Source organism: Astyanax mexicanus, chromosome 4, assembly GCF_023375975.1.
Source record: "Astyanax mexicanus isolate ESR-SI-001 chromosome 4, AstMex3_surface, whole genome shotgun sequence".
NCBI lineage: Eukaryota > Metazoa > Chordata > Actinopteri > Characiformes > Acestrorhamphidae > Astyanax > Astyanax mexicanus.
Genome location: NC_064411.1, coordinates 33,260,665 through 33,273,868, shown reverse-complemented (window position 1 = coordinate 33,273,868; position 13,204 = coordinate 33,260,665). Strand labels below are relative to the sequence as shown.

At 35.7% G+C, this 13,204-nt stretch overlaps 1 protein-coding gene across 1 annotated transcript; it reads right to left on the bottom strand.

Moving 5' to 3' along the window:
- Nucleotides 1-4,853: 4,853 nt before the first annotated feature.
- On the bottom strand, nt 4,854-13,204 carry tstd3 (thiosulfate sulfurtransferase like domain containing 3). Its single transcript, XM_022679192.2, has 4 exons — nt 12,967-13,204; nt 10,987-11,175; nt 9,047-9,206; nt 4,854-8,386 (listed from the first exon to the last, which is right to left on the bottom strand). The coding sequence occupies exons 1-4, from the start codon at nt 13,076-13,078 to the stop codon at nt 8,320-8,322; spliced, it is 528 nt and encodes a 175-aa protein (XP_022534913.2). The 5' UTR covers nt 13,079-13,204; the 3' UTR covers nt 4,854-8,319.

Here is a 13,204-nt window from a genome sequence, read left to right as displayed (position 1 = left end):
ATCTACCAGGGACGTGTGAGGAGATGGAGCCGGGCTTGGACGAGGCCCCATTAGTCAGTAGGTGCAGATGTGATGTGATATGTTGTGATATGAAGGGCCTTTAATTGCATGCTCAGCTGCAGAGCAGGCCGCAGACGGCGAGGTCAAGATCCCCCACATGCAGACGTGACAGGCGTGGCCATTAATGCTCCAGATTAACATGGAAACAAAACTGTTATCTTGAGAAAAAGGCCAATAAAGAGAGATTTCAAGCTTTTAATGGTCTCAGAATGGGGCTCACGCATGAGCAGGCTGAGAGATGTGAACGGGGTTTACGGCAGGGGTGTCTGAGAGGGATTATCATTAATAAGTGCAGCTACTAACATGGTAACAACTAGATACATGGACTGAAGTAGCCTATAAATCAGGACCACACAGAATAAAGCCCCTAGACCTCATACATTACCTCCAATTGTTTAAACCTTATGGCATTTTGATAATTATATTTATTATGATCACTTTGAATTTAATTCAGTAATGTTTTTCATCCAGACAAATTCAGTATTAAGAAATAAGACAAAGATTACAAGAAACAATAAATCAATAAATTTTTAGACTGATATTATCAATATTTATTGAGTTACACATACAGAAGTAGTGTGTAATGCATGTGTAATACAAAATGCCAGACATCTCAATATGGAGAGTTGTAGAGGTTCCTAATAGTGTCCTTTGGTAGTCCATGCCATGCACAGCTTGAATACTCACACTGTTCTTGCAGATTTTGCAGTACTGGTGGAGTGTGGAAAGCGTCTCCAATAGCATCCCACACGTTTTCAATCGGCCATAGGTCTGGCAATGTGGCTGGTGATGGCATAGTATCAGTATTTTAAAGCAGCAGTATGTGGGTGTGCAGTGTCCTGTTGGACAGAAAAGGTTAGTCAAATAACATTACGCTGTCTAAGTGTCTGTAATAAAGACCAAAGACCTTCTGGACGTGTGATGAATGACAACAAACAGTTGATCTTGGTACTGAGATGCCTCCATTGGTCATCTCCACCTAGACAAAAGCTGACATTTTCACTAAAGATGACATACTTGTCAGTTTGCTTTTGTCTTGCAAACAAAACTACAGGCACCTGGATTAAAAAGACAGTAGGAGATCAAAATGAGGCCTTGAACTATGCTTGGTGTTGTGTCATTTTATTCTTAGTAGGTAAGAAGAAGTTAATGATGAGATACAGCACAGTAATGGCATGGGCAGGTGTGCTTCATTTAACACCTGTGGTATTATTTACAGCTTGTTTTTTATTATTGAATGTATCATTTAATAACATATTACTGTAGTAATAGTTTTTTTCTACCACTGTGAATGCCATAAGGGTGCTGACCAATTTAAAAGGAAGCTTCTTTATACATCAGAGTTTAAAAGCAGCAGGCGCTGGTCGTTTACTGTTACAAGGTTAACTGTCCCTTTATCAACACATATTTGATTTGGTGGATAAGATTCTTTCCAGTGAAGCTCTGCTGTGTCGTACGATCTGTGTGTATGTGTGTGTGTTTGTGTGGGAGAAGGGCTGAATGCATTGCGTATCTTCCAAATTAAAACAGCAGATAAATGAGCTCAAACACTCAGGTTCTATTTCACTCACATCTCCTCATCCAGTTCCAACTCTGTGACTCATCCTCACTGAACCCTCACTGAGCACTGACCACATTTCACAACTGTACACTACACTGATATCAAACCTCTCTCTGCATCTGTCTATCACTCTCTATCTCTCTCTTACACAGATTTCTCCTTTAAAACTAAGAACTTATTCAGCATTTTAATGACAAGCTGAATAATACAAAGTAGTTTTATAATATTTTAGAGTGGATACTGGAAAAAATATTTTAAATACTAAAGAATTAAGGTATTAAAAAGGTCATAGTAGTTACTATATAATTCATAGTGGACACCGAATCGATCTAAATGGATATTTTGTCTGAGCTCTGTTCTGTGCAGTTACAGGTGCATCTCAAAAATTAGAACACAAACGAAAAGTTAATTTATTTTAGTAGTTCAGTTCACAAAGTGAAACTCATATATCATGCAGATCCACTACACACAGAATGATCTATTTCAAGTGTATATGTAAAATTCTTCTTTTCTTCTTCTTGGATCATGGCACTACTAAGTGGTATCAACCACTCTGGCAATTCCACAACACTGACGTTGATCTGCGGCAATGTCTTTAAGGAATTTGAGCCAAGACAAGTCAAAATCTCTAAAGCTCATGTTGATAGTCAACGGTTTGGTTAGCGTTGCTGCGATTTTCCTGTACATCTGCTTAAGTATAAGCTTCACACCATCTATTGGCCTTAGAATTGGTCAGTAAGCCGAGCTTTGGCAAACGATCCTAAGGCATACAGCTTGGAATGAAGCATAACAGAAAGTTGTACTTTAATGCCAGATTTACGTTGAACTTGCAAGTTTGTGACAAAGTCGTTCCATCCTTGTATTCGTAATGCATTGTAGAAAGTCTAATGGCTCCAAAATTAGAATATTGTAAAGGACCAATACCAATGATTTTTAATACAGAACTGCTAGCCTACTGAAAAGTATGTCCAGTCAATGCACTCAATACTTGAGTGTGGCTTCTTTTGGCATACATTTCTGCATCAATGCAGCATGGAATATAGACAATGCTGAGGTGCTTTGAAAGCTTCAGGTTGCTTTGATAGTGGCCTTCAGCTTGTCTGCATTACTAGGTCTGTTGTCTCTCATCTTCCTCATGACAATACTTTGTAGATTCTCTAGGGGAGTGTTGGCCAATCAAGCGTAGTGTTACTGTGGTTAATAAACCAGGTATTGGTACTTTTTGACAGTGTTGGCAGAAGCCAATCCTGCTGGAAGCATGATGTGCTCCAAAAGCTTCTGATAGAAGCTGCACTGGCTTTGAACTTGATATAACCATCACTGATTGAGGAAACTTCACACTAGACCTCAAGAAGCTGTGATCGTGTGCCTTTTACTCTTCCTCCAGAGTCTGGGACCACAATTTCCAAATAAAGCACAGAATTTACTGATGGTTAGCGAAGGTTTGGAGAGCCATGTCATCTACTGGTGTTGTTATCTGCTGATCAGAATGAAATGCACTTGTGCATTCTTTGGTGACTGTAATAATCATATCATTAAGCTGATGAAGAAGGTGCTTGAGTGCATGAGAGATTCTTTCAGGATCGCATCACGGAGGCACCGAGCACGGCTCTTCATTCATCAGAAGTGGCACTGGAGCTCACAGAGTCTCGCTGTAAATGAGGTGATGCCTGTGATGTATAGTGGAAAAGACCCTCCTTATTAAAGCCTTCTCAATCACAGCTGCCATCATGAACATCTTCATCATCACTGTCATAAAGAAACGTTAAAATAACCTCATATAGGTCAAGAGTTTTTTCCCATCTCAACCCAGACATTACTGCACGTTTTGACAGTGTATACACATTTTAAATTATATTTTGTTTTTATGTCTTAATAATCCAATTAGATTTTATAGAACATTTATATTAAGGGATTATATACTTTTTAACTAATAAATGACCATAAATTTTTTTTCATGCCTTCAAGGCACATTTTTATGACGATTCATATGATTTTTAAAACATCAATGCAGACATGGACAATAAAATCAAAAATCAACTAAAACTACCAAAAACCACCAAGAAGGACCAACCACATTCAACTGGATTAACTGTGGACGCAAGAGGAAGCTGTCTGAAAGGGATGTTCGGGTCCTAACCCTGATTGTATCCAAAAATCATAAAACCACGGCAGAATTCAATGTGCACCTCAACTCTCCCGTTTCCCCAGAACTGTCCGTCAGGAAAATAAATTATTGTGGTCTAAAACCAGGTGTTTCAGTTTCATTGTCCAAACCCTGTATTTGTTGGCTTAAAACAGATTTTCACCCTTGATAAATATAATCACAAAGATTTGTACACCAAATTTCCATTATTTTTCCAAAACGTTCTGGGTTTTTTATTTTTCCAAAACTTATTTAGGCCTGGAAATTGCTACTTTCAAATTCCATGACTTTTCCAGGTTTTTCATGACAGTACAAACCTTGTATATTAAACTGTTCTGGTAACATTGAGGGAACTCTGCTATACAAAATGGACCAATTTTTTTTTTTTACCAATTAAGATGCAAAACATTTGCTTAAAGCTACAGTTCGTCCATTTTGAGGATTTAGAGACCTTTCTGGTGATAATGTGTAATTGCACAGAGCATGTAAAAGAGTAAGTTTTTACATTCAGGTTAATACAAATAAGTTGCAGTGTAAGAAATTCAGCATTTTTAAATATACTGTTTTGTTCATGTATGTAATACTGTTAAAATGTAAAGAGCAGTTTCATTTATCAAACCTACCAGACCCCTCTGTTTTAGAATTAATACATTAGACTTTACAAATGTGGTCATGCCATCGGACACAGATACCATTAAATAGATTACTTTATCTCCTCTCATTTCAGGAATACTACGGATTTTAACTTAAAAGAAGAAATCTTACAAACTACTACTTTAAACTTTTATTTTTATTTAGAGAAAATGAAAAAAAAAACACTCTCAATTTCCAGTACAGAGGTATCAGCATATATCAGTGCATAAAATTAAGGTATCCAGGACTGATAAATCCTCACTAAATATAATATCGCATAAACACCCCCTGGAGAGATTCAGTTTGTATATTTTGCTCAAAAAAGCCCTTAATCATGGATATAACAGGAATACAGTGCTGTTTTAAAGTCTCCATTTTAGTTCCATTCCAGTTCCCATCCAACACATATTGTTTAATTAGTCATTGGAAGTCAATACAAGTCTACAATCAAACCTGTGTTGACTTTGTTTATTTGGGTTAATGCTAACATTGCATTATTCGTTTCACACTGCATGTGTCACTGTAAGATTTGCATAGATGATTTAATCATTGAACATTTTAAACAATATTTTTTACACCGATTCATATGATTCAGACAATGCAATCACAATTACATAGTAAGATTTAAAACCAAGCAGGTGAGAGAGGTGTGCCAATACTGTTATCTAATAATATGAGTATATAGCTGCACTGATTTCAGTCTACAATATTGCAAATTTCCATAAACCAAACTTAATAAAAGCCTGTGTTAATCGTAACTGTGAGTTTGCATCAGCAGTCCTCATGCAGTTCGTCAAATTCAACAACAACACACTAAAACTGAACCACTTTTAAGGCAGGTGATGTAGAGAATGTAGCATTACTTGCATTTTATTCTTATTTAAGGAGTGTATAATGTGAGTAGGGTCTGCTATAACACAGATAAAAAGAGGTATGTCTGCTATTTGTCAGAAAGCTTCAGTACATATTTAATAAATACAATTTCTTTTCAGGTCAATTTCTGCTTTGTTCTGCAATGAAAAAGAGAAATTTTGTTGCTGATTTTTAGGTGAAGGTCCATATATAATGGAATAAATATAATGATAAATAAGATTATTGGTTCTACTATTTAATTGACTCGGTTGATATTTTAAAGTTCTATCTTGACGGGATTAGTTTCTCAGGGAACGTCTGTGAAAAATATTTCACACTTCTACTCTTGCATCCGGACTGCAATTGAAGAAAACAGGAGGACCAGTGAGTTTTTAGGCTTTTTCGGTCAGGGCATCTCATTCAGTAGCTCCTCCATTTCCATTCGCTGTTGTGTTTACGTGGATCTCTATGGAAACGCATGCCCAAAGATATGACTCTGGATGGGATTAAAATGACCAGACTACCACAGTAGAGTTTAGCAAAAAACAGTAGGTAATTCAGCCTGTACTTTTCTCAGAAGAAAATTACCCCAGGACCCTTTGAGAAACTTTTCCCATCCAGATAGGGTTTAAGTGAAAATAAATACTATAACAGTAAACCTAAATCTGATATAAATAGAAATATACAACCAATATTAATAAATAGAAAAAACTGAGCCAATATATGTCAAAATTTGTATACACCAAATCCAACTAATAAACAGTAATAATTAGGAACGCACTGGAAAATTGGCAGCCGAAATAATTTGGCCAAAAACAGCAAAAAAAAAAAGAAAAAAAAAAGAAAAAAAAAAGACTTCCTGCATTCATCTGAATAAATGAAAAGAGTGAAAAGTGTATACCGAACAAGGAGACTCTTGATGTAGTTTTGTGCAGTGAGGTTAAAGTGCCAGTCCTTAAGAGTTCTTACTACTAAATTAAAAGCAGTATAACTCCTGAGTGGAGAGGGGACAAAACAACTGTTTATTTCCATTTAACTGCACCTCAAAGATTTAGGTTTTCACGCCTGTAATTTGTTTCTGTGGCCTGAATCAGTGAGTTTATTTGGAGCCTTTTCTCGCCACAGTTTGGTTTGTTTTCACACAGGCAAAAACCTAAATGCACCAAAATGCGCCACAACAAACCACACTGAGCACACTGTATTCTCTGATTGGTCAGAGCTGTCCTTCTTTCAAATGGGAGCAAGAAGGTAAATATAGCTAATAGGTTGTGTTCCAGACCAGTGCATATAGTTGTGCAGTGTGAAGCCACTTTAACACTGAACACAGAAACTTTGCAGCTGCACTTTGAAACAATGGGAACGTTATTAACGAGATGTGCAGCTCAGATGTCGGTGTAGTAAAGGAGTTGTGTGGCGAGCACTGTTCAGTGTGAAAACAGCTTAGGATGGAGCAACCGCAGAGACAGCATTTTTTCATTGATACTTATTTGTCTATATACAGCTGTGAAAAAAGACCACTTAAAAATTATGAGTTTCTTTGATTTTACCAGATTGAAAACCTCTGGAATATAATCAAGAGGAAAATGAGACCAAGCCATCAGACAAGTCATCACAAGCCATCAGACCAAACTGAACTGCTTGATTTTTTGCACCAGAAGTGGTATGAAGTTATCCAAAAGCAGTTTTTTTTAGGTCTGAAAGCCCTGTATCTTTTTAGTTATTTCAGCCATTTCTTATTTTCTGCAAATAAATGCTCTAAATGAGAAATGTTGTCCGTAGTTTATAGAATAAAACAAAAATGTTAATTTTACTCAAACATAAACCTATACATAGTAAAATCAGAGAATCTGATTCAGAAACTGAAGCAGTCTCAATTTCTAGAGCTGTGTATAATTATCTACATATTAAGTTAAACTGCACCTGAACAGCTGTTTACCTCAAAGAAAATTAGTATATTTGATAATTAGGTCTGATTAAGATGGATCACTTTCTCACCACATATTTACTGCTCCAAAGTTTTGTTTGGAACTGGACTGAGACCACCTCTTCTCGCGGGTCTCGGTGCGGTTGTTTTAGTCCACCCCCCAGTGCGATTACTGATTTCTCACCTGCCCAAACAAACTGCACCAATTATTTTAATTCCGCTAGAGAGGTCTCCAAATCCCTAAATCCCAAAACCTACAGACTGTCACTTTTAAAATGTTCAGTAAATATAATTTTACACTGTAGTATTGCAATGGCCTTTTTTTTAATGTATGTAATAGTGAAACAAATAATCTTTAAATAATCATCTTGTTTGGTTTCGGACAAACATTTTCATTTTTGTGCATCCTTAGAAATAGTGTATTAATATGTGCAGAACTATGTCTCTGTATATATATATATATATATATATATATATATATATATATATATATATATATATAAATCACCAAAATTAATGAGCTGCTAAAATGAGGATGCACAATATTTCTTTCCAGCAATTACATCATTACAATGGTGGCTTGTGCAACAGTCACACTGCAGAACTATATGTAGAATGTCACATAAGGCAAATGAAATCAGTGATGTTTTTATGTTGTTTGATACAAAAGGAAAGAAAAAATAAATCACAGTATACAATATTATCACATTCCATGACATCTGCTACCAGAGGCAGATTATATCTGCTCAATATAATTTATTTTACTTCAATCTTGGCTATATAGAGTAGAATATTCATATCATGACATGTTAAGTCATTGTTTTTGTAATATATAATCACAGGATTTTTTTTTTTATATCATGCAGCCCTATGCAGAAATGACCTCATCTCTAACTCTTTTTCTAATCCTGGTAAGTTGTACACCATTTATATCACAATTCTGCTAAAACTGTACCAAAAGATACTGATCAGCAGTATTGGTGCACCTCACTTCCAGTTCCAAAGCAATTCTCGTTTTTGTTGTCCAGTTTTTTCTTTGTTTAACCCAGAATCGTGAGCAGCAGCCGCTTCGAGTCTGTGAGAAGCTTTATATTGATGATCTCCTGTTTAATCCACAGTAGTGCTACCACAAAGGTCAGAAGGTCATTCTTTGGTCTGGAGGATTTCATGTTTGGCCCAGTCTTGCCATCCTCCTGGGTAGTGCTGTGCGCTGCATAGACAGAAAATCTTTTAGTATTTAAAATTATCACCTCTGTGTCTGTGCAAAAGTCTTAGACACATGATAAAATGAGAAAAAATTATGTTTACCTGGGATACATTTAACAAACATAATCAGAAGCCCATTTACAATAGGGGTGTGAGTTTGTTAGCTTAACCATTATTATTGCTGCTATCCTGGAATGAGGTCAGTATGCTCTAATGGTAAGCATACAATACTATACAGAAGTGAAGACTGATGCATTTTCAGACCAGTGAAAATATGGCAAGTTCTGAAACTTAGTCAAACCAATAAAATTAAGGTTTTTAAAAATCTCCTTTTGAGAACTCACTTCTATTACACAGTAAATAAGTTCACTGCACATTTTGTGCTCTACTGGCTCCATAGAGGACCTTGAAATCCTTGTGCTAAACTGCTCCATGCTTGGCCACTTGTAATACAATTAAAAAAGGTTAATATCTCACAACAATTAGAACTAAACATATTTTACATCACTTTCAGGTGAGAGGTAAGAATTCAAAAGACACTGAAAACAGCAAATTAAAAAAAGAGAAATTAAACTAAGTCTCTTTGGCTTCTTTTCACATTTCAGTAATGCTTTCTCTGATCTGATTGGTCAATAAAAAATACATGATATGAGATGTTTCTTACTTGGAATATCCTAAAGACGTGGCAGCTTGTAACGCCTCAATGCTCCTCATTCCTGCCAGACAGGTGAAGACGACGTTTTCAGTGGTTGATGGCATGTCACCTCCGTACTTTTCCTTAAACTCCTCCGGCTCTAGTTGGAGAGCACTGGTGACCTGCCCCACTACAGACAGAACACAGTCAGAAGAGTTACATTTACATAGTTTTTGAATATTTGAATAGGAGATTTATGGCTTATTATGCTTTACATATACATAATCATAATGAACTGATATGAAGGTGATCATTAAACTGCAGTGATCTTAGAAAGTTGGTATTTTAAAACAAAAACAAAACAGAATCCTTACAGAATAATTTGTAATTGTATTTTTAATTTTATTCATCATTTTTAATCGATATCACAATATATTTAACTCTGTCTATACAATACAGTATATTTCAGAATATTTACAGAAAAAAAGCCAAGAATGTGTAAAACAGGCTTATTACAAAAAACTTAAAGTTAAACTAAAAAGTTAATTTGCCAATTGATGTAATGTGCTCTGTAACAACAGTAACAGTGACATAAGTAATGTGTACTAAAAATTAAATGTTTAAAAAAAAAAAGAAAAAAAAAAAAACGTGTATAGTGATTGAAACATCTTCAACATCTATACACGGCCATGGCCGAAAGTGTTGTCACTCCTGAAATTGTTCCAAAAAAGGAATTATTTCTCCCAGAAAATGATTGCAATTACACAAGATGTTACCAACATGTTTCAAGGGAAATAAACGTAAAAATGTGTATAACAAAACACTGCAATAATAACAAGTAACAGCAATAATGTTCTGGGAGAGAAAAATTAAGGGGTGCCAACACTTTCAGCCATGACTATACATTTATATTGAATTATTATCCAGCCTTAATATCATTGGTCTTCTTTAATCTACTTTGGCAGATGCTAGGCTAATGTTGCTAATAAACTGGACTAGAATTCATCTCATCTCTCTGTGAATATATTCTTGGTTATGATTTTAATTAGTTTAAAATTATCATAAAAAATAATACATTTGGTAACAGATAAGAAACTAGTTAATGTCTCTAAATAAAAAAAAAATCATTTACTGTTCCCAGAGTTTCCCCATTCAGTTGTAAACAAAAATATCTGTTACTGCAAGTATTAGATCATTTTCCTCACTCTTTTGTGACTTTCAGTTCAATCTTTTTAGCCTTTTGTTTAAAAGAGATTTATTCATTAAGCAAATCATTTATTCCTCAATCTTGGTATTGGTGCCTTCCTGCTCTGCACAGTTACTGTTTTCCCCTTATTTAAAATACCTGATTCAACTAATCAATCAGATTATTAACAATCCCTTTCATAGTTGCAGTGAGTGTGTTAAATAACGGAAACCTCTAAAATGTGCAGAGCAGTACCAATCCACCAACACTCCATGATTGTTTTCTAAAAACAAAACATTGTTTACATCAACATACAACTGATTTGTACCAATCTAGGTCAAGTGTTGATTAGCAATTTTACCACAGTATTTTCTGTACAACGTAGAGTTTATCCGATACCAAACACGTCCTGACTGACTGCACCTTGGGACAGTGACAGACTCAAAATTTCAAATGACTTATTTGCTGAAATATTCCACAATTGACATACGTCTTCAGTGCTTGTATGAACAGAGCCTAGTTTGTCCAAAAATGAACTCTAAACTGACCAATTAAACCACTTTCAGAGGTAGTCACACATGACTAAATATCATTTGCATTGTAAATGTTAAAGCGCCCTGTGTGTGTGTGTGTGTGTGTATGTGTGTGTGTGTGTGTGTGTGTGTGTGTGTGTGTCTGTGTGTGTGTGTGTATGTGTCTGTGTGTGTGTGTGTGTGTTAATACCATGTTTAAAGTTCATAAACGCAAATGACATACCAATGGTTAAAAGAAAAGGAGCACTCACATGGGACATTGATGGCACTGGGGATATTTCCATACTCCCTGAGTTCCCATGGTTCTCGTACATCTATCACAACACCTGATTTGGCTACAAGCAGCTTTTTTAACTCCTCGTAAGTGATCACTTGTGAAGACTGGCTGGTTGAAGAAAGGCTTCTCCATGGATTTGCCCGATATCCAATGGCACGTCTGTCTAAAATGAGAAAGACAAAGTATTTTTCTGCATTCTGTTCTAAACTTTTATGTCCAGAGAAACAAAATGTAAATTAATGAAAACTGGTAATAGGGATGAAAAACAATAATGAGGTCAGTATGTAATGAATATATACATATTAAAGACTTAAAAGTATGTTTTAGCCTTGGAATAAATGTACATAAATATATAATGCATTAATACTTGATTTGGTACTAGATACAAAATAATACTTAAGTACAGTACTGATTCAACTTAATAACAGTGATAACAGTTGGGAATGGAGGAATTGATAATGAAATGCTAATTACTTTATTTAAAAAAAACAAAAAACATCCCCATAGTGCAGTCAGCCAAATGGTTATAAAGGAGAGATGAGGCACATAAAAAATATTAGTTAATCTATTAAATACCAATATAAAGACTTAGAAAATATAAATCCAGGTTACTAGTGAAGTAAATTTAATTTGTTACTGTACTAAAGTTTTTTTGCAGCATTTAGTTTTTAGTTTTTCAGCGTTATCACAAATCTTTTGAAGTGTTTATCACGAAACAATAAAATCTAAAAATTAATTATAAATTGATCATGAAAGACTGGTTAACCTAGACTAAGATGATTAAATAAGTGTATTTTACTGAGATCAGAGCCATACTAAATCATGGTACTTTTGCTTCTGGCCCTTAATCCGAACCTTAATTTTTGTGGGCAAAGTCATTAGAGCTAGGCCATTAGAGACATAATAAATCATGATACTTTACCTCTGACCTCTTGACATTTTCATATTGGAAGGCAAATATTTTGTACATATTCTAAAGAGAGGAGCATGAAGTGCTGTAAGATATTTCAGGAGAACACTGCACTGACTTTAGACTTGATAGAACACAGTGGATCAACACCAGCAGATGTGGCTGGTTGACTCTCCAAACCATCACTGATTGTGGAAACTTCACACTAAAATTCTAGCAGCTTGGGCTGTGTTTCTCTCCACTCTTCCTCCAGACTCTGCTCCCGAATGTTTTTAAATGAAATGCAAAATTTACTGATAGTCAGTGATGGTTTGGAGAGTCATATCATCTGCTGGTGTTGGTCCACTGTGTTTCATCAAGTTCAAAAATTCAGCACAGTGAAAATCTTAAAGTACTTCATGCTTCCCTCTGCTGACAACTTTTATAGAGATGTGGATTTCATTTTCCAGCAGGACTTGGCACACTGCCAAAAGTGCCATGGTCTTATATAATATTCTAATATTCTGAGATACTGATTTTTGGGTTTTCAATTGTTGTAAGTTATAATCATCAACAATAAAATCAATAAATACTTAAAATGGATCACTCTGTGTTTAATATATCTATATAATATATGAGTTTCACATTTTAAACTGAATTTCTAAAATAAAGTAACTTTTCAATGATATTTCAATTTATGAAGATGCACTAGTATTATAATATTGCAGCTATCTTGCAAGGTTAGATTCAGGGTTTGTGACTTTCGTCTAGCACTGGTTCTCACTATAAAAATACCACTTTAAACCTTCACAAGAACACTTGGCGCCTGTCTTTATCACACTACCACTTGACATCGCCCTTCCCCAGTAACTTCCCACGGAATTAAATATACAATGACATTTCAAGCTAAAACTGTTTTAGTGTGTCTGTACTGTGTTTAAATCCAGCCTGAACATCTGCAAACAATATGTAATAAAAACAGTAGCCTAGCTAGTTATCTGAGCAGCTGAGCTAAGCCAACCCGGACTGTAGTTAAATATCAGGACATGAAGTTTCAGGTCTTACTCTGTAAACATCCTGCTGAATTCACGCCACCCGCTCCTGTAAATAACCCGCTCCTGCTCTCCAGAACCCGAACCAAGCCCCTCGTTAGCCGACAGCAGACCCTCAGCGCCATGTTAGAGCTGGTTTCAGTCAGTAAAGCGGTGTTAAAGCTCGGGTTTTACACTAGTTTATCCTCTCAGACTCCCGGGTCACCGCTCCGCCGCTGGAGGACCCATCACCTCCCCTACGCGCTTCCGGT